The sequence below is a fragment of the Alternaria arbusti genome (genome assembly GCF_024043155.1).
Source record: "Alternaria arbusti strain BMP 1465 chromosome Unknown scaffold_10, whole genome shotgun sequence".
In the NCBI taxonomy this organism is placed as follows: Eukaryota; Fungi; Ascomycota; class Dothideomycetes; order Pleosporales; family Pleosporaceae; genus Alternaria; species Alternaria arbusti.
Genome location: NW_026249950.1, coordinates 59790 through 81237, shown reverse-complemented (window position 1 = coordinate 81237; position 21448 = coordinate 59790). Strand labels below are relative to the sequence as shown.

General features: G+C 53.8%; 6 protein-coding genes across 6 annotated transcripts; 5 read left to right on the top strand and 1 right to left on the bottom strand.

Moving 5' to 3' along the window:
• Positions 1–841: 841 nt before the first annotated feature.
• On the top strand, positions 842–2811 carry J4E86_007274 (uncharacterized protein; the record flags this gene model as incomplete). The annotated part of the gene is made up of 4 exons (XM_051447796.1): positions 842–1125; positions 1180–1304; positions 1351–1910; positions 1960–2811. The coding sequence occupies 4 exons, from the start codon at positions 842–844 to the stop codon at positions 2809–2811; spliced, it is 1821 nt and encodes a 606-aa protein (XP_051300734.1).
• A 1327-nt stretch (positions 2812–4138) lies between these two features.
• J4E86_007273 (uncharacterized protein) lies at positions 4139–5026 on the top strand (the record flags this gene model as incomplete). Its single annotated transcript, XM_051447795.1, has 1 exon — positions 4139–5026. The coding sequence occupies one exon, from the start codon at positions 4139–4141 to the stop codon at positions 5024–5026; it is 888 nt and encodes a 295-aa protein (XP_051300733.1).
• A 6372-nt stretch (positions 5027–11398) lies between these two features.
• J4E86_007272 (uncharacterized protein) lies at positions 11399–12387 on the bottom strand (the record flags this gene model as incomplete). The annotated part of the gene is made up of 2 exons (XM_051447794.1): positions 11399–11466; positions 11655–12387. The coding sequence occupies 2 exons, from the start codon at positions 12385–12387 to the stop codon at positions 11399–11401; spliced, it is 801 nt and encodes a 266-aa protein (XP_051300732.1).
• Positions 12388–13738: 1351 nt separating this feature from the next.
• Positions 13739–15070, top strand: J4E86_007271 (uncharacterized protein; the record flags this gene model as incomplete). The annotated part of the gene is made up of 4 exons (XM_051447793.1): positions 13739–14047; positions 14099–14399; positions 14450–14704; positions 14751–15070. The coding sequence occupies 4 exons, from the start codon at positions 13739–13741 to the stop codon at positions 15068–15070; spliced, it is 1185 nt and encodes a 394-aa protein (XP_051300731.1).
• A 2638-nt stretch (positions 15071–17708) lies between these two features.
• J4E86_007270 (uncharacterized protein) lies at positions 17709–19518 on the top strand (the record flags this gene model as incomplete). Its single annotated transcript, XM_051447792.1, has 3 exons — positions 17709–18314; positions 18361–18543; positions 18592–19518. 3 exons carry the CDS (start codon positions 17709–17711, stop codon positions 19516–19518), a joined length of 1716 nt encoding a protein of 571 aa, XP_051300730.1.
• Positions 19519–20181: 663 nt separating this feature from the next.
• Positions 20182–21435, top strand: J4E86_007269 (uncharacterized protein; the record flags this gene model as incomplete). The annotated part of the gene is made up of 2 exons (XM_051447791.1): positions 20182–20681; positions 20796–21435. The coding sequence occupies 2 exons, from the start codon at positions 20182–20184 to the stop codon at positions 21433–21435; spliced, it is 1140 nt and encodes a 379-aa protein (XP_051300729.1).
• Positions 21436–21448: the final 13 nt, after the last annotated feature.

Here is a 21448-nt window from a genome sequence, read left to right as displayed (position 1 = left end):
CTTGGATGATGGCAGCATCAAGGATTGGACACGACGTCTACAAGCTGGCCGCGGGCGGTGTGGGGTATCGATTGAGAGGCGATGGAGGGCACGTCGGAGGTTAGCGCTAGACTCCACTCGGCGGCCCTGCGCGACGCTGATTGGATGAGAGGACCCCAAGGAACGCGTCGTGGTGGAAGGTACGAACATCAAAACATGCGGATATGGCAGCGACGACGTGACGGCTCTTGCCCTGGCGCATCGCAGCGGCCACCCTCACCTCGCCTGCTGCTCTGTTCAGACGACATCTCCATCCCCATCTTCGCTTTCACATTACATAGCCTAGCTGGCCCAGGATTAGCCCATTACTATTGTCTCTCCTTACAGCGCCCGCCGTGTCTCTCGTTGCTCCCCCAGCACCCTGCGCCTGTCTAGCATACAAGCTCCGACCCGCAACCACAACAAGGTCACCGCCGCCCACCCCGCCCGTTGCGCGCCCACCGCCAACACCACGCCGACAATACCCACGTCTACCGCAATTCGATGCGCTGCGAAATTGAATAAAAAGGATACCTATTGTCTGCACTATTGTGCGCCGCGACGACCTGTCATTGGTTAAGAGGAGGGCAAACGACTTAGGGGCTATCAATCATCACAATACCACGACTCCACGTCACCGCGCGACTCACCTCATTGTTCCCGCCTTCACCTTCGTTTCAGGCAACCATTGTTCTGTCAGCTGCAATACACCCGCCACTCGCGATCTTCGATTACCCTCACCCCGCCACGACTCTGTTACTTCACTTCGCACAGTGCACCGGTCTACATAACAACAAACCCATAACCAGGCGCATCCATCTCGATGGCGCGAGACGACCCCGGGGAGACCGCTGCGGCGCATGCGCAGACCGAAGAGGGCGTCGCAACCCCGACACTGATATCGCCGCCCGAGTCAAAGACACCGCCTACTGCCTCGCACAAGCGCAACCAGATCTTCCCCTCCAACCCACTCGATCGGGGCTCAGAACCTATAGATGCAGCGGCGTTAACGAAAGCGCTTGGCCATATCGAACAGGCTGGCCGAGTTAGGGAGCGGACACCAACAGCAAGCCCAAGCCGAAAGCGCCCGCGCATATATGGCGACAGGTGAGATTGCAACAGTCTAGTCGCACTGGATTGTCTGTACTGACGTCTCCTCAGATTCATCCCAAATCGCGCAGGTCAAGACCTCCAGGCAAGCTACAATCTGCTCCACGATGAAGCCTCACCAGCAACTCCGTCCAAAGCGAGGCGCACTCCGCACCACGAGCTACACTTCCAGAAGAGTAAGCACTCGCAGTCCTCTGCTATACAGTCACTAACCCGCCATAGCCGAAGAAGCCAACCGCACCTACTCCGCCGTTCTCCGACAAGAGATGTTCGAGGGCTCCGTGCCCCAAGCCTTTCCTCAGAGTCTGTCGCCGACAGATAGTGCGAACATGCGAGGGGCAGGACGCTCGCACACCCCTCCAGCCAGAACCACAGCGACGTTACCGCCGCCTTCAGGAACCCCATCAACCCCGCACAAGAACCTGTTCTCCTACTCGGGCCAGCCAACTCCGTCAAGGACACCATCAAGTCGACATGGGATTCTCAACCTCAACGCTCGTTCAGATCTCTACAGCCTATCTCCAATCAAATACAGCAGTCAGCGCATGCTTCTTAGCCCACAACGTCAGGCCCGCGCCGTCTCCAAGGTACCATACAAGGTTCTGGATGCGCCGGATCTTGCAGATGACTTCTACCTCAACCTCGTGGACTGGGGCAGCCAAAATACCCTAGGAGTAGGACTTGGATCATGTGTTTACATGTGGAACTCGAGTAGCGGTCGCGTTACCAAGCTCTGTGAACTTGGCGATGATTCAGTTACAAGTGTCAACTGGATACAGCGCGTAAGTTCTGCCATCTAGATCATATGCCGCACGTACTAATCTCCAGCAGGGCTCTCACATTGCGGTCGGAACCAACCGAGGCCAAGTACAAATCTGGGATGCGCAGACTCAGCGCCGTCTTCGCACCATGACAGGGCACACAGCTAGGGTCGGCGCCCTTGCATGGAACGAACACATCCTCACCTCAGGGTCGCGAGACCGTACAATCTACCACCGAGACGTGCGTCAGCCAGAGCAATGGTTGCGCAAGCTTGTTGGCCATAAGCAAGAAGTCTGCGGCCTCAAGTGGAATCAGGAAGATCAACAACTCGCATCCGGAGGCAACGACAACAAGCTCATGGTCTGGGACAAGCTCAACGCCGAGCCTACCTTTAAGTGGAGTGAGCATCAAGCCGCTGTCAAGGCCATTGCTTGGAGCCCACATCAGCGTGGTCTTCTCGCTAGCGGCGGCGGTACAGCAGACCGAACTATCAAGTTCTGGAACACCCTCGTCAGCTCCAGCGGCCCGTCAGCTTCAGCACTCGCCTCCGCATCGGCGGCTGCGTCAGCTGCAACCACTGCCAACGTCCCTCTATCGCCTACGGCACCAGCAAATCTCATCAACAGTCTTGATACTGGTAGCCAAGTGTGCAACCTAGCATGGTCAAAGAACAGCAACGAGATCGTATCCACGCACGGTTACAGTCAGAACCAGATCATTGTCTGGAAGTACCCCAGCATGCAGCAAGTCGTCTCGTTAACGGGCCACACCTACCGTGTACTCTACTTGGCCATGAGCCCGGATGGTCAGGTCATCGTCACTGGTGCTGGTGATGAGACGCTTCGCTTCTGGAATGCGTTCAAGAAGAAGGAGCGCACTGGAGGTCTTAGCAGCATGGATAGTTGGGGCGTCATCCGCTGAACTATTCTATCTGCTTTGCTCTTCTACCGATAGTGTACTATAGGACTGATGTCGAACATCGCCGAACCTCTTGTGAACCGGACCTCTATATAGCTTTTATGCTACTTGCGAGATGGGATACTAACGTGTCTGTGTAGTTCATCACAGCGCGCTACTATTGCGGTTCACTCGCGTTGTTCGCAGACACAGTCCACCTACTTCCTTTCTTCGACGATTTCAGCGGCATTTGTACGGTTATGATGGAAACGTCGGATATTTCCTTGTTAGCATGTGTGGAGTTCCGGGCGTTATGAGCGGCTCGATACCATGGGATCTTATTATGGGCGGCGTTGGTTCAGACAGCCAGGCACATGCCATAGTCTCGGGCGTGGGTGGTTTATCTGATATGCACCTGAGGGTTATCACTTTCTGGCCATTGCGAATGCCATATTCTTCTATCTAGGCACTCAGATGAGTAGTGCTTCTTTGCATTTGCTTCGGCGGATCTTGGGCTGAAGCTGGAGTTCAAGGTTCTAGGGATCAAAGCCTTTTGGGTACATGGCCGTCAATCGGCTTGGGCTGGACTTTTCATGATTACGATTGTACATTAAAAGCCCATACATCACGGAAATTAAGCGTGGAACTTCAAGTAAAGTTTTCTATCATCGTGCAGTCTGTGCGAGGCAGTCGTGGTGTGGACGAGGATAGGCAATAACTCTAACAAGTGTAGAGAGGAAACATGCCCATCTGACGGGAACAGTATCTGCTAGCTGGACGAACTTCATAGTCAGCGAGGTAAATTCTAGTGGAAGTGCCGGTGCGTAAAATGGCATGCGGTTTCGCACACGATCGTCTAGGAGGGGTTCTATCCGAAGTGTCCCCGATATTGTCTTCTATGATGTTAGAACTTCGCGACTCTAAGCAAATATGCGTCGATTGTTCTCACGATCCTGAGATCTCGGATGTCTCCTTCTATTCCATAGATATCTAGGTGATGAGGATCGAGTGGAAGTTCTAAGGTCACAATTATTGGGTAAATCTGGGGTAAAGCAAAGACCGCGGCAAGTAATGCCCGACTAGGCATTCCGCGGGTACCAATGCTTAACAGCAAGTGCTGCAATTAGCCGGCAGATGACCCGAATATCGGTGTTTCCGCCGCTGAGGCTATCCAGCAGTTGCCGACAGCCCCACCATAAGAGAAGACATCGGAATGTCGGAAATGCAACCGGAACGACGAGGGGAAGTTGCATCATCGCTCATATCACGCTTCTCTTCCTTTCCTCTTCTACCTTGTACCTGAAATCATCATATCAAATATACCCTTGAAAACATCTACACAACCATCGCCATGGCCCCCGACCTCTCCCAAAACAAAGCCGTCAAGCTCGTCGCCCACGCCGCCGCAAACAAATACGCCATCTGCGCAACATGCTGCTACAACGTTGAAGGCATCCTCGCCTCGGTCCGCGCAGCAGAAGCAAAGCGCGCACCACTAATCATCCAACTCTTCCCCTGGGCCATCAACTACGCCGACGGCATCCTCCTGCACGCCGCCCGCGAAGCCGCCGACAACGCCAGCGTCCCCGTCGCCCTGCACATGGACCACGCGCAAACACCAGAAATCGTGAAGAAAGCAGCGAACTTCAAGAACGGCTTCGACGGCATCATGGTCGACATGAGCCATTTTGACGATAATCTGGAAAAGACGGCGGAGTTGGTCAAGTACTGCAATGAGCGCGGTATTATTACAGAAGCCGAACCAGGCCGTATCGACGGCGGCGAAGACGGTGTCGGCGACCTGAGTGAAATGGGTCTAGAAGCCATTCTCACCACTCCCGAACAAGCAGAAGAATTCGTCGCAACAGGCATCAACTGGCTAGCCCCCGCTTTCGGAAACGTACACGGAAAATACGGTCCTAAAGGTCCTCAACTCGATTACCCCCGTCTGCGCAACGTACACAGCAAAGTTGGGGACCGCGTTGCTCTCGTGTTACACGGTGCGGGTAAAGAGTGGTTCCAGGAGAAGCTGCTCAAGGAGTGCATTGAGTGTGGTGTTGCGAAGGTCAATATTAACGATGCGTTTAATAATGATTTCATCGATGTTATGAAGGAGCAGGCGGGTCTGACCCCGATTACGGGGTTGATTGAGAAGGCGACGGATGCGATGCAGAAGAGTATTGAGAGTTATATTGAGTGGATGGGTGGGGTGGGCATGGCGGATAAAATCACGTTGTAGATAGAGTTGTGGGGTTGAGTGTAAATAAAGGATGCGCATGTGTTGGTTGTGGATGTATCAGTAATAGAAGTGTAGAGTTGTTTAAAGTGGACTCGCTGGCACGGACATCGCAACAATATCTCTGTGCTGGGTTACGTGTAATGGAGCCGCAATGCGACGGACCGACTTCGCGGACGAAAGCATACTTGAGCTTTGCGACGATCCGAACTTCATCATGGCTAGTCTTGCGAGGTAGCTACTGCCTGATGTCTGCGCTTTCCTGTGATTACTGATCCTAGTACTAGCATCTCGCGTCAATGCGCGTCTCGGGTCACTCAACAACCTACCAACACGACTAAACATCAGGAATCTTGCACTACATAAGAGCCTCGCCGGTCTTGCACACGAAAAGGGATCAAGGCTACAGATACCACGGATACCAACGCTGCGTTCAAAACTCCTCATACAACCAATCATGCCAACGAACTACTCCCTCCACGCCATCCCCATATACTGGATCATAGCCCTCTACCCACATGCCTACTCTGTACGCCTCCTTACCCCCTATACCCTCTCCTCTCCCCACCTTCCCCACCTTTCCCATATCACCATTGACACATCTCCTCCAGCAAGGTCTCTTCAAAGCCGCCACAAACGGCCAACGCAACAACAGCAACCCACGCGGCGCCTCCACACTAGAACACTACCGCAAATGTACCCCCGACGCGATCTACGCGAAAGCCGAACGCGCAGAAGCTTGTCATCAGAATAGCATGGAGAACGCACCGTTTTTCATTGGGGCGGTGTTGGCGGGGAATGCGGTGGGGTTGGATGTTGGTAAGTCCTCTATTTGTGGTTCAGTTGAGGGCGATGGGATGAATGGGCATCTGCGTACGATGGGGCGAATGTGAATACATGCTGACGACGAAACTAAACAGCAACGATGAACACCATGGTAGCGTCGTATATCGGTCTACGCGTCATATACAGTTTCCTGTATGTGAAGGTTGAGAAGAACAAGACGAGCTACCTGAGGAGTGGGACGTGGGCAGCTAGTGTGGCGGTGTTGATGACGATGTTAGTCAAGGCGGGGAACAAGATGAACAGGAGTCTTGGGATGTAATGCGGGTTCCAGTCCGCATAAATGGTCTACTAAAAGCGGGGATAAAGGAAAAAAAAAGGACTCAGAGACCAATTCCGGGAGAGGTCTGGAGAGATCAAACGATTGCAATTTTGGTAAAAGAATGGAACTCGTCGCTGATATCAATCAAAGAATGTCGTAAAGAATGACAACACATCTACCACCTCTGACATACACGCTCTTCATTCCCAAAGTCCTTCTCACCAACCGCCCATCTCAGAAACTCACTGCGGCCAAGCACACAGTCCACCACAGTCGGACCCGCCATTCAACGGATCACAGTCGTCCCTCGGGTCATCAACACAGATCTGGCCTGGGACATCACACTCAAAGCCCGCAAAACCACCACACAGCTTCTCGCTGACACATATACCCAGCATATCGCAAGCAGGACCGCAAGAGCCAGGCGTGAAAGGGTCAGTGATGCAAGTCTGGCCTGCGGGACACTCTTGAAGAGGACTTGCGCGACCGCCGCCACAGATCTGGTTGATGGGGGTAGCTTGGCGAGGATTGACGGGGGTAGGAATGGGTATGATGCTGGTTGAGAATGTTGTGCTGGCGTCTGGTAGGCAGACCTGTTGTATTGTTAGATTGATTCAGACTTTTTAGTAGCAAGTTGGCTTACTTGGGGTACGGGCTTCTCTCCACCACAAAGCTCATAGCATCTCTGTGCAGAAGCATTCAGGCATTCACATAGCTCAGGCTGTGTCGAGATGCAGTTGACCAGAGGGCATTCGCACTCTGGAGGAGGAGGGGGAGGAGGAATGGGCGCAGGAGCAGGCTCTGGCTCTGCTACACGAGCCTCGACGGAGATTGGAGGGCAGGTCGAGGGAGGTGGTGCGGGCTTGCCACACTTTGCGGCGCACCTCACTTCCGCGTTGTAGAAACACCAGCAAGACTGGGGCCACAATGCTATGCAAGATACGGGCTCGCATTCGCATGTCTCTTCTTGTGGCTCAGCTACGGGTTCCGGGACCGGCTCTGGTTCTGCTTCTCGAGCTTCGATGGGGCGAGGTGGGCAGGTGTCGACAGGCACGGGGTTACCACATTTCTCGGCACATGCTGCCGCTGTATCGTAGGCGCACCAGCAAGATTCAGGCCAAGATTGAATGCAGAAGACGGGCTCACAAGTGCAAACCTCGGACTGTGCCTCGGGTACTGGTTCCGGCACGGGCTCTGGAGCACGAGGTGCGATATCGATACTGCAGTCCTCGTAAATCGGCTCTGGACCACCGCATTCCTCGAAGCATTTTCTCGCGTTGTCGTTGCGACAGTAGCAGCCCTCAGGGAAAGCTAGAGTGCAATCGGCTTCCGGGCACCAGATACAGACTTGATCTTGTGGCTCTGGTACTGGTTCCGGTACGGGCTCTGCGGCACGAGGTGTGAGATCAACGCCACAGTCCTGGTAGGTCGGCTCTTCCCCACCACACTTCTCGAAGCAGGCCTTGTCCGCGGCATAACGGCAAAGACAGCTTTCGGGTATAGATTGGATGCAAACCACGTCCTCGCATACGCAAATAGGTTCTGGCAATGGCACTGGCGTTGGTGTTGGTGCGGGCTGGGGGCTTATGATGTCGACACTGCAGTCGTCGTAGGTTGGCTCTTCACCACCGCACTTCTCGAAACACGCTTTTTTCGCGTCGTTGCGGCAGTAGCAGCCCGCAGGCCAGGATAAGATGCAAAAGACTTCTTCGCAGACACAGGTTTCATCTTGGGGTGCTGGGACTGGCGCAGGTACAGGCTCTGGAACGGGCGCCGGCTCCGGGGCGCGAGCTTCGACAGTGTCAATTGGAATACTGCAGTCCTGGTACGTCGGCTCCTCTCCACCGCACTTCTCGAAGCACGCCTTCTTCGCATCGTTTTGGCAGTAGCAACCTTCAGGGAATGACAGGATGCAGAAGACTTCCTCACATACGCACTCGGTAGGTGTGGGCCCTGGCGCGCTGACGGTCGTGGATGTCGGTGCTGGCAACCTAGGGCAGTGCTAAATCTGTAATGAGTATTGTGATGTCTTTGGGTGAGATCCTAGCTTACCAGAATACGGGGCTCGTATTCGGGGCATCTCGCCTTACAATCGTACTCTCGCTGGTTGAGGCACACGCATGCTTCCTGTGACAGTTTTCGTTAACAAGTGGCATAATCTAGTTCAACAAAAGGTTGCATACCAATGCAGTATCGGCGGAGCAGTTAGGTGGTGGGCATGTTGCTACACAGCTGTCTGGCGGTGACTCCAGCGCACGCCCAAGGGCGCTGCCGAAAAGAGGAAGAAGAAAGAAGAGAAGCTTCATCGTCAACAAGAAGAAGACCACTAAGCAATAAGAATGCGGTGGTACCGGACGATGCCTTGGAGGTTGAATGTCTAGCAGGTAGCGACCGGACCGGATATATATTCGGAAAGCACGTTGGACGCCCTGAAAGCATACTTGGTCTCACCTACCAGCGTAGTCATCTTACACTCATCGCCAAGGAAGCCTATAAGACATGTCAGAGTCGCAGAGTGGCCTCAGGAGACCAGACGACGCCTTTCGAAGCCACCAAACTTTGTGTTCTGGCGAACACGAGTTCACAGCTGCCATCCAAGCTCTTGGCGGTTCGTCCTAGGCATGCGCGTTCCGCTATGTGATGATGCTGCATTTTTCGTATAAGGAAGTACCCTCCAGCCACTACCCAAGACAAACCAACAGTGTCGTCAGACGGGGCGACGTTTTATTTCGGTCAAAAGTCCGGTAATTGCGCAATGATGTTTGGATGTCTAAGCTCATGCTAGGGAGCAAGCGCGAAACCGTGACGTGAGACCAAAATTAGCACTAACTCACTTTCCGCGTAACCGGGTAGCATGAATAATGTTATCGATTGCGGGGTGCAGATCATGATAGAAGACGCCTTCGGATCCAGGCACCGTCGCACGTTGCAATTGGAGTCAGCTCTCATTTGCTTCCTGTTGGGTGGGACGGCATATTGATTGAACGGAGGCTTTTGCGGCTGAAATACGACAAGTCTGTATGGGTATATTAGGTACTGTATATGCGTACCGGGTATTCAGTCGAGGGTTCCCGGGGTTCCATCTCTCAGCCGGGACGTCGTACGCCCTTCCATTCGTCTTGCCTGTCGCAGGGTGATCTCACGTGGCGTGGCCGCGAAGCACATGGCCATTGGCCAAGCTATGCTGATGGTGAGGAATGTCGCGGTAGAGAACGAATCGGGTCTGCTGTCCTCGAAGCTCGACGATGAGAGGTCCGCGGGTGAACAAATCTGGCAAAAGTGACGGACGGATGCGAGAGAATGCGGGTGATTTGAAGCTCAGGGATGACCTACGCGGGCCGCTGACGCCAAGGCGCTAGGCCGTCGTTCTTGCCATGAGCCTGGTTATATTTCCGTACTACGTCAGACGACGCTCATCTTCACACGCATTGGCAAGGTCTTACTACTAGGCAGTTCAGAAACAACATGCGAAGCTGAGGATCTAGTGTAAGAAGGACTAGTCAATACATATCCTACGGAGCTTTCACTTGGCGGAGCTTCAGCAACTGTAAGGAGTGACTTATCGATTGAGTAGGGTGCGTAAGTTGTCTAAGGCTATGCCAAGTCGTTCTCAAGCGAGCCACTCGCTGACGTGTAATTATGTTTATGACCAATGCAAGCTCAGATGCAACGCCGGTGTGCTTCCCAGGGGTATAGGCCTTCAATGCAACCAAGAACCATTATATGAAACCGTAACTCATTAATAGCGAAATCACCTATTTCTGTCAACGTCTTCAGGCGGAGACCGTCGCTGGAGGCCAGTCGTCGTTCGGACTGCGTCGACGCCGCGCCAGACTACAGTAGAAACGGAAGAGGCTAGCTCTCGCAGAGAGGGACCCGCTTCGGAACCTCGCGGGATCTCCCCAGAGGTGCGCCGAGAGTTGTCCCCCGACCAGCCGGCTTCAATATCGTCATCACGCGGAGATGGATCGGTGGGCCCAGATCTGGACATGGGTACAGGTCGCGACGCGGAAGGTGACATGTTGCGAGTCTCCGCAGCTTCCGTCTGTACGTCTTCTTCGCTGATAGATAGTCGGGGCGAGCGCGTTGGTGATGCTGACTGTAGCCGATCGTGCCAGCTTCGGCTCAAGGAACGCACAACATCGCCTTTGCAGATGGGGCAAGTCCTCCGGCGCGTGACAAGCCAAGGTGTTCTACTCACGTCAGATCGGCTGTGTCGATAGGACGGAAAAGGTACTTACATGCAATCCGCATGGAACTCATGGCCACACGGTAAGCTCATGACCTGACTGACACCATCGACGTACTCTTCCAAACAAACAACGCATTCTCGTTGACGGCCACCATAGCGTCGTCTCCACGCCGCTAGCCCAGATTCTCGCTTCTCTTCTTCGCGGTCACGAGATGCATGCTGCACGGATGTCGACGTGGCTGGAGTCTCTGACACAGTAGTCGAGCGCGACCGAGATTCGGGAGATCTAGAACGAGTTGCAGAATGCTGAAGTAAGGGAGTAGTAGGTGAAGCAGCGCTAGATGTTGCTGCGGATGAAGAATCGCTTATTGTCTGATAGGTCCTGACAGGCAAACGCTCGACAACGGATTTGGGTGCCCTCCAACGGCGACGTCGTATACGAGATCTAAGAAGAAGAAGGGCGTACACCACCGTCAGAGTGACCAATGGGCTCACGACGAGCACGAGTAGAGTGTCGAAGAAAGGACTGCTTGAAACGTTCGTGGGCGTAAGCGTGACCCACAGGCCTTTGTGAGCACTAGCCGCAGGCGAGTATGTTTTGATAGATGCGGAGTTGGCATCGATGATCGAGGTAATGCTCCTAGTGCGCGCACGACTAGATGAAGCTGAAGACGCAGTGCTGTGTTTAGAGCCAGACCACCAGCTCCAAGGGCTCTTCACACCGGTCTTTGCCTTGGCTGGGGTATATTCACCACTGCCAGGCAAGGCATTGCTACCTGCTTTGGTACTCACTGGAGTTGCGCTAGCTGTTCTTGTGGATGCACTTGTAGTTGCAGTGAGTGGCAAAAGGTCAGGATCGCGCCAGTCGTGCTCGCCAATGACGAAACCATCAGCGAGTTTGGTGGGGACTGCCGTGGGCACTGCCGATTTTGTCTTGATGGGGTTTTGGTCATTTTCCCAATCACTGACCTCGACCCATTCCAGGTCACCGCTATTGGGAAGTCGTCGGCTGCCAGCCTTGGGAGACTTGTTGCTTAAACCATGAACGAAGAATGCAGAGAGGAATGAGTGCCAAAAGCTAGTGCGCTGTCCCTCCGCAGTCTTCTGTTTGGATGGCAGCGAGTGTTGCTTCCCGTGAACCGAAGTCTGTACAACTTGTGGCGCTTCTGAAAGAGTCGCATGACTTTCAGTGTCTTTGACTCTGGCATGAGAGGCCGCAGAATCTGAGAGCATGCCGTCTCCTGGGTAGAGTGAAGACAAGAGATGCGCGGTTGTGTGCGAAGTAAACAGGGACGGAATCGTGATATTAGAGGTGTCACCTTTGGCGTACATACGAACGAGGGCGCCGCCACGCACGTCGTCACCAACGATGACGGCCACTCCTCCACGCGATTGTGCCCATTGAACTTTGGCCAGGAAACCACAACCCCCTCGCTTGAGGAGTACAACCTTGCCAGCAATTTCAGCACTCTCTTGTAGTGATTGTATATCGGCGTGTTTGCTTCGTGGCAGTATGTGCGTGCTGGAAAGCCCTGGTTGCAGGTGATCGTCCGTTCCATCGTCCGCAACGGCGTCCTTGGTGTTGTCTTCGCTAAGGCCAGGCACGCCCTCTTTCGAAGGCAAATTCCTGTCCAGCGTGGTGTCCTTTGCTTTTCCTTTGGAATGGCCCGGTGGCCGTGAAGCCCGCGTGAGGTCATCGTTGCCATCTTCCCAGCCCGGAACGTCGCTGCAACCCAGCTCGCCGCCGGAGCCCATGGAGTCATCTCCAAACCCGCTACCGATCCATAGAGAGCCGCTCAAGCCTCCTTTGGGCAGCGCGGGGCCGAAGGCAGCGGGTCGGGCGAGGAAGAAGGTCGAATTATCGTCGGTCAAACTAATAATCGCGGACGGCGGGAACAATGAGCTGGGGAATGGTGAAGAAAACATGGCTTTGAAACTGCCTCGGCTCGATGCAACTGAGATGCGTTCCTGTTCTTCATTCTGCGATGTTCCCAGGACCATGTATAGAAGGAGCGTGACGGCGACCAGGCTCGTAGACAGCGAAAGCAGTAGGCGGAGTGGGCGCATGCTTGCGGAAGCAGCCGGGCGGCGACAGGAGGAGGTGAAGAAGGGAAGAACAGCAAGTAGTGCTGGATTTCTAGGAGTGTAGAGGCATCGACTGAGATCAGGAGACAGACGGGATGTGGTCCTCTCTAGGGTCACGCGGGCGAGTGAAGGGCAGGAAGCGATGGATGATGCGGCAATAAACGGACGTCAAGGTCGTCACTACTCGGGTGGCGCGAGACAACGAACGGCGCACATGTGCAGGAAGAGCTGGCGCAGCGATTACAGCACGGGAAACGCGTTGGAGGCAGGCGATAAGGAAGCGCGTGCTCCAGAGTGAAAGGCTGGTGGGCGCCCGATGATGTCGTGATGCGAGACCCTGGTGCAATCGGGGCACGGGCACCACGGCCAGCTGCGCGTGCGCGCGATGAGTGCCAAGCATGCCATTCCCCGCACTCGACCATGCTAGGAACGTCAGAAACACCGAACACCACGTCCGCCTTGTCGTAATGGTCTTTGAGTCCATCCATCTTTCGCGATACAGTGGCTTATGATCAGTGATGCGGTTTCCAGATTGGCGTCCTGCCTCCTTCTGCTTTTCGTCCAGATCGCGCCAACAGGAGACAGCTAGGCTGCAAATATCCTGTAGCTCTCAGAACTCATGTACTAGATTGGCATGAGAAGACGGATCAAGCAGCAAAGCTTCATAGTGTAAGTTCTGGTGTTGCGCAAGTAGATGGACTCCTACTTTCCTAAAGTTACACACGGCCGTCACCCACCTGACTTTGGCGGACATGCTCACCTCGTCACATCTGCAATGGCGAGAGCGGAGGTAAACCAGACATGGATAGACAGTGAACAAAGGAAGCCTGCCCAAAGCGATGGCAATTTCGATGTCTCCCAGGTAATATTGCTGGAGATGTTACGGTCACCTAGACTATGATCATGGGCCACTCCTTCCTCGTCAATCATCTGGGTCTGCTCGCGGCTTCTGCTTTATGACAAGATCTGTTTCGATCGGAAAGCACCCCGTCAACATCACCTTCACGACTGCCTGCGCTCTCACCTCGCCCTTCGTGTCGTCACGCTGCTCCCATATCTTGCCTCGTTCGACTTCCCAGCCTACACGCCTCTCATACCTTCAGCTCCTCTTATACCCAGCCCTACTACCAGCTTCCATACCTCTCAGCAGCCCTTTTCCTACTCATATCATTCCTAAGTCTCATCTGCTTGGCTACCAACCTCAGCCCACGAGCCTATCACCTACGACCTACCTTCACGCAAGCGCAAGCGCACATGTATGAAACCCCTTCGTGACATCCACCAATCTTTATCTGACACTTATGACCTCTAGCCGCCCCCCTCATAAAGCGTCATGGTTCTGCCAGGCATGAAGTCCAGATACACCGAGGACCCCAATCGACCGGGCGAGCCACGCCTCGCTAGTTTCGGGTGGCTACCCAACAGAGCTCGCCATCTCTTCATCTCTTTCGCGGGTGAATATGTCGGCACCTTCCTCTTCCTCTTCTTCGCCTTCGCTGCTACACAGGTCGCCAACAACCTCCGCGGTACCAGACCCATGGACATTGGGTCACTGCTGTACATCTCGTTGGCATTTGGCTTCTCGCTGGCAGTCACGGTTTGGGTCTTCTTTCGCATCAGTGGCGGCCTTTTCAACCCTGCTGTATGTACACGCAAGCTCCTTGGCAAAAGTTGACACGCTGATGAGGCTTAGGTCACGGTCGCCATGGGTATCATCGGAGCACTAGGATGGGTGAAGGCCCTACTGCTAATCATTGCGCAACTTCTTGGAGCCATCACTGCCGCTGCAATCGTATCTGGTCTCTTCCCAGGACCACTGTCCGTGAACACGACCCTCAGCAAGGAAACCTCAGTAACGCGAGGCCTTTTCATCGAGATGTTCTTGACATTCATGTTGCTGTTGACCATCTTTATGTTGGCGGCAGAGAAGCACAAGGCGACGTTTGTTGCGCCAATCGGTATCGGTCTTGCTCTCTTCATCGCGGAGCTGGCCGGTTTGTAGCAACTCCGAGGCATCCAAAAACGTTAATACTGACAGACACAGGTGTCTACTTCACTGGAGGCTCACTGAATCCAGCTCGCTCTTTCGGACCAGCTGTCGTGACTGGTGTTTGGCCTGGCCATCACTGGATCTACTGGGTTGGACCCCTCTTCGGTGCTATCCTAGCATGCATCTTCTACCGTCTGATGAAGATGCTCGAATACGAGACCGCCAATCCCGGCGCAGACCACGATGGCCGCGAAGTTTACCACGAGCATGGAGCTGGTCGAAGCTCTACCCATTACGAGGCCACGTCTGGTATGTTCCCATGCTTCTTCTGAAAACACTACTAACCCCTCTGCAGCTCGTCAGGCGACCGATGGAACAGACGAGTATGACTTTGCGAAGCAGCTGCGATCCGGCACCAGACAGCCTACCATGACCCAGCGTCAAACAATGCCTTCCTTCGGCACCCTCTCTACCTCCACAGGCCACACTGAGAAGCTAGCGGCACCGCTGCCGGTGCATATGCAGACGCTCGATGGCCACCGATCCGACACCGTCAACCATCCCGAAGATCGTCCTCGCGCCCACCACTACCGCGGCTCGTCGTCGTACGAGATGACATCCGACTCGAGCTACCGCAATGGACCGAGTGCGGAGTCGGGCAGCTCGGAGTCATAGACCGGCTCGCCGACGAGCTCGAGCTCAGGGTCGCGCCGTTCGCCGAGCGCATAGGATGACAAGCAGCCGAAGAGTATATTCGGCAGCGCCTTGTATTGGCCTTGCTGTTTCCTGCCACATTTCATACTCCAGGTGTGTTTCTGTCCACATACGTGAGAAGCTGTAGCTGGGTGTCGCTGCGTTGCGGGCTTGATAGAAGGGACTGGGCATGGTGATGGTTCGCTACCTAGGGGATCTCTTCTATTTCTTTACAAAATGACACAAGACTTGACATCAGAGTGCGCATTGCAGCGAGCCGTGGGTTTTCATTAGTGTGAGTGGCTTACTCCGATTGCGAGTGGACACCCATCTTTGAGCTTGCTTTGGCTCGGATCCGGACGCTCATATCTGAGCCCGCTTTGGCTCGGATCCGAAACCCGTATTCGACGGCTTTCGACAAACTGCCTTATTTGGGGAGCGCAGACGTGGCTCGGATCCGAATCCTGTGCCGCATGTAAGCCTTGGCTTCATCGTACCGCAACCATCGTTCTCGGATCCGAGACCAGCAATCGACGGCTTTCGACGAATCGCTCCATGCAGACTGAGTAGATGCTTACCTTTTGGCTTGGTTTGGCTCGGATCCGAATGCAGCAATCGACAACTTTTGACAAATTACCTCCTTTGAACTGCGTAAACGTCTCCATGCTTGCGTTGTCTCGGATGCGAAGATATGGCAAAGGGATTACTACCGCGAGGGTGACTCGGATCCGAAATCAGCGTTCGATGGCTATACACAAATTGCTTCATTTGGACTGCCTAGACGTCTATATGCTTGCGTTGTCCCGGATCCGAAGTCATGGCGAAGGGATTACAACTGCGAGGGTGTCTCGGATCCGAAATCTACAATCGACGGCTTTCGACTATTACCCCATTCGCACTGCGCCGACCAACGAACACATCCTTTCGGTTACCGTTCCCAAACCGAGAACATCGAGCCAGTCACATTTTGGACATTGGTCTCGGATCCGAAGCCAACAATCGACGGCTCTTGATAGATTGCCTCGAGTGGCCCATCCTTAGACTTGCTTTGGCTCGGATCCGAAAGCTGGATTCAACGGCTCTCGATAAACTGCCTCGGACTGCGCCAGCCAACGAACGAATCCTTTCGGAGCCGAAACATGAGCTCAATCAAGCTTTGCTAAGCCACAACGTAGACCGCGAACGCTCTTGATGTCTGTTTGACGTGAGACATGGCCTCTGCTATGTAGAGGCGGATGGTATCACCAGGTTCACCAGGTACCCACGGCCGGTCGACCTGTGTACATCAAGAAGCTACCGTCGCGCTTTCCAAGGATACATAGCGGCGCAAGGCCCCTCTACCGATGGCTTCCACCGGAATCACAATTGCACGGGTATGTCGCAAGTGTTTTACGCCCCTCTTCCCATAGAGTATTGGTGGAGGGGTAATTGACAAAGCGTTACTCTTTCGCCGACTGAGGAGAGTTGATAGAAGATGGTCTACTTCTCCACTCGCAGTAATTGCGGCGATGATGTCGTCGAGTACCTCGCGCTGGGCGCAGGTCCTCAAGAGCTTATCCTCACTTCCAACATCACGTATCCGGTACTCACATGTCATGCGCAACATGGAAAACTTGATTGTATTGCTATCCACTTTAGTATACACAGCCCTTTCCACCGGGTATGAGGTTGCGCCGTTGCGCGCCTCGATCGCTGAGGCCGTGTTCGTTGCGCCGCAAAGGCCGTCGTGGTTGCGTCGCGGGCGGGGTGCGCGGTATGTAAAGGACACCGACCAGTTTATTGAATCAGAGATGCCGTCAAAGCGTCCGTTATGTAACAAGGTGTGTGTGCCGGACGCGGAAGTCATGCAACCACATCCAAATCTACCAATGAACCACTTAAGCCCCCGAAAGGAAGAGTTCCAAGGCGGATGAGGAGAGCTGCTCAGCTGATACACGCTAGGCTTTCATCATCTGGCGGGTTTGTTAGTATTGGCGCAAGGAAGTTTGCGACAGCAGGGTGACTTACGTGTTATAAACTGGAGGGATAGCGAGAGGAACTGGGTGTGGGCGTCGGAAACCTTTTGAAGCTTCTGCAGCATGGTCTGGGCGGACGCTAACCGTGGTGGGGCCAGTGGCGGGTACGGCTTGGCGTGTTTTCGAGATTTGGCTGCGCGCTCGTTGGAGATATCATAATCGCGCTGATACCTGCGAGAGCTCAATCGCTCGCTGCAATACACTATGAGTCTTGCATGTGTTTCACGAGGTGTGCTAAAACGGGACAACGGCTTGCGCAGCTCCTACGCAGAGATTTCGCGGTTTTGTCGAACACCCCATCACGGGACCGCGCCGGGTCGTGCAGGCCTATGTCGGGGGCACGCAACGCGAGGATTCGCGACTTCACAGACACGCAATCAGGATGAAAACCTGCAAAAGACTCTTGATGATTTCAAGGCCACCAGTATGACTTCATTGACATATCAAATGCATTCGCTCACCAAGTTGTAGTTCGACCATCCTCATGGAAGGATCTGAATGATGAATGGAATCTTAAAATCACCCATGCCCCTCCAGGCGCGGAAGTCGAGGTCTCTGGTTATATCAGCGCACGGCGGGATGTTAGCAGCAAACTCTCTTTCACGATGCTTCGCCACAAGAACCAAGGAGTATGTGTCCAACTCGTCTCTAAACCTCTAGATAATGAAGCGGATGGACCGGACGCCCATAAGACCCTGCGGTTGTTGAAAGAGTGGACTCCCGTCATAGTCCGAGGAAAGCTAGTGGAGCGCAAAGGGGCCAAGACCGACACATTCGCGGGTATGAACCTGCTCGGTACCCGGGAGATCGCCGTGGAGCATGTTCAGCCACTTAACAACATATCGGATGATATCATCATAAAAGATGACACTGTATTTGGCCCAGACCAAAGGCATCTACAGCTTCGCACAGACTCGAAATTGCGCGACGATCTCTTCCAACGGTCGAAAGCCATGGCTAGAGCAAGACTGCACTTGAACCATTACAATTGGAAGGAGATCGAAACGCCTATACTGTTCAAATCGACTCCTGAAGGCGCAAGAGAGTTTCTCGTGCCGACACGGCAAAAAGGATTGGCATACGCGCTGCCTCAAAGCCCACAGCAATACAAGCAGATACTCATGGCGTCGGGCATCACGAAATACTACCAATTTGCTAGGTGTTTCCGAGATGAGGATCTGAGGGCCGACAGGCAGCCAGAATTCACCCAGGTCAGCACTACCATTTCTCTGATGGAGACTCCGCTAACTGGAACAGCTCGATATGGAGATGTCTTTCGCTAACGAGGAAGACGTCATGCACGAGACAGAAGCTCTACTGAGAGATCTGTGGTATAAAGTCCTTGGAATAAAGAAAGAGAAGAAGTTTGCGCGAATGACCTATCAGGAAGCAATGGCTGCATATGGATCTGATAAACCAGACCTAAGATACAAGGCAAAGGTGCGTAGCTGACGCTACCTAGCTGTCTCCTGAAGCTAATAAGTATAGATTCACACCATTACGGAACATCTGACAGCCGATTTGATCGGCAAGATCAGTTCTCTTCAAGATCCGGTCGTCGATGCCATGAAGATACGAATATCCGATGACCCTAAAACGACCCGCAAGTTCGTCGCCGACTTTCTTGACAGCCCGGACGGAAAGGTCTTCCTCGACAACCCTGACGGTCAACCGGGTATCTTCATCGGCGATGTTTCACAGCCCATGCAGGGACTCGGACCACTGGGCTACCAATACGTGATGGATGGCCCTGAAGCGCTGGCGGTGGAAAACGGCGACCTTCTTGTCCTACAGGCACGACCCAACGCGCCCTTCTCGGGCGGCTCAACCATGCTGGGAAACCTGCGTCTTGCTCTCCACAAAGCAGCCATAGCAAAGGGACTGATTGAAGCACCTAAGAGTACTAAATTCGTCTGGATCACAGACTTCCCATTGTTCACCCCGTCGAGCGACAGTGAACCGGGCCAAGGTGGCTCAGCTGGCTTCTCATCAACGCACCACCCTTTCACCGCTCCAAAGACACCCGAGGACGTCGACTTGCTACTCACTTCGCCTTCATCTGCGGTAGCAGCACACTACGACATTGTGGTCAACGGCGTTGAGCTCGGCGGCGGCAGTCGCCGTATCCACTCCGCCGCCATGCAAGAATTCATCTTCAAAGATATTCTCAAAATGAAGCCCGAACGCGTAGAGGACTTCAGACATCTGCTTGATGTGTTGAGGAGCGGCTGCCCGCCTCATGCGGGTATTGCACTGGGATGGGATCGGTTGATGGCTGTTATGTGCAACAGGGATAGCGTGAGGGATGTCATTGCTTTCCCGAAGAGCGGAAGAGGGGAGGATCAGTTGGTCAAGAGTCCGAATCGTATGACGGAGGAGCAGTTGGAGACATATCACTTGAGCTTGAGGGAGTAGGTTGAAAATGGTGGAAGACTGAGATGTACGATAAAGTGTTGTGTGTATAATATCGTGGTAGATACCATGAGAAGACCGCTTTGATCAGCAGTAGTAGTCGCATAAGTGGGGTGACTTTACTCGTACCTTGTCGCATGTAGGTCAGGAAGCCGCTGATGTCCAGCAATCACGACTTATCAACAGCCAGAGTACCTACATACCCTGTCAATGACCCCTCGCCTGCCCAGGAAGGCCGCAGGGTGAAGATTACTGAAATGCAGTCATACACAGAAGGAGTATGACGAGCTGACGATCATGGCGAACGACCAACGTCGAACCGTTACACGACATTACTCTTGGCGCTTATCTCGGACCAAAATCCCTTCTTTGGATCCATTGGCAGATTCCTCATGCTTTGGAGCGACGTTGCGCGCAGGATAGATGCATGTTTGCACTTTACCCTGCTTCCTATCATGCTGTGTTTGCGGTTAAATCCGTGAATGAATCACAACGCATGGATGAGCTGTGCAGCTCATTTGACCGATCGCTACCCTCAGAGCCGTATAAAAGCGTGCCTTAGCTCCCACTAAGCGCGTAACGAAGTATACAGTGTCCTTTGGCTGCATTGGATACCTAGGTGACTGCATCATCACGTGCATCATCGACCCTCTTTCCACGTGCATCATGGCGGAACCCACGTACAAGATCCCAGAAGAGTACCAGTCACAGCTGAAGTATGTGGCGTCGAAAGACAACCGTACCGATGCCGAGATTCTGCATTCCTTGACGAAGCATGCACCCATCACGTCCGAGAAGAACATTTGGACGTTCTGGCATGCCGGCGTACAGCAGATGCCAACATGGACACAGCGCAACATCATCAACTGGGTGCGACTTCACGGCTCTGAGTGGACGATTCGCGTGCTCGACACGGTGCCAAACTCGCCAAATCACGCGTTGACTTGGATGTCGATCGACCTTCTTCCGGAGACCTTCGTGAAGGGTACGATGACGGGGCCGTACGTAGGTCCTCATAGCGCCGACTTCCTGCGTGGCGCAGCACTGTACACGTATGGTGGCGTCTGGATGGACGTCGGATGCATCGTGTTCCGCAACCTCGACAAAGTCTGCTGGGACCAGCTTGGGGACGACGACAGCCCATTTACAGTCGCTGCGCCACTGGTGTATGGACAATTCATGGCGAATCATGTCGTCGCCTCCCGAAAAGGCGACGAGTTCATCAAGAACTGGCGCGTTATACCCACTCAGCCATGATTCATCAGACTGACTGTGAACAGGCACCTGATCTTCCTGGAGCTCTGGAAGGGACGTACCGACTTTACTGGCGTGGTGCAGTCGCCTCTTATCAGCTTCATCAAGCAAATGAATAGCAAGGATCTTCAAGACTCCGGATTTAAATGGGAGTGGAAAGTCGACGAGCAGACTCTCATCGGGTACATTGGGCAGTGCCTCGCCTGGATACGCTTGACGTGGCTGCAAGAACCCAACGGCGGTTTCGATGGCGTCACCTACTGGGCTGAGAAGGTCTTGCTGTGGCATGCGCTATCTGAAGACTTTCCTGCTGAGAACACTCTTGGCTTCGATATTAGCGCAGACTTTCTCAAGCTTTTGGCCATGAGCGTGGATGCTGACGAGTCCGACGCGGTATACGAGAAGGCGAAGAAGGCCACGTGGGGGATGTTGACGCAGAGTGTGATGCAGAAGATCACACATGGCAAAGGGCTGGGCGAAACGATTCATATTGGCACGTTGCTGGACCTTCCGGAGAATGAGGGTATCGATGCTGCGCCTGGTACGTTGGCAGGACTACTGCGATATGGCAGCGTGCATCTGGAGCAGACAAGAGACTTGCCGTATATCAAGGCCCCTGCGGTGGATCCCGAGTTCATTCTTCACAAGGGATTACTGGAGGCGTGAAATGGACATCCGC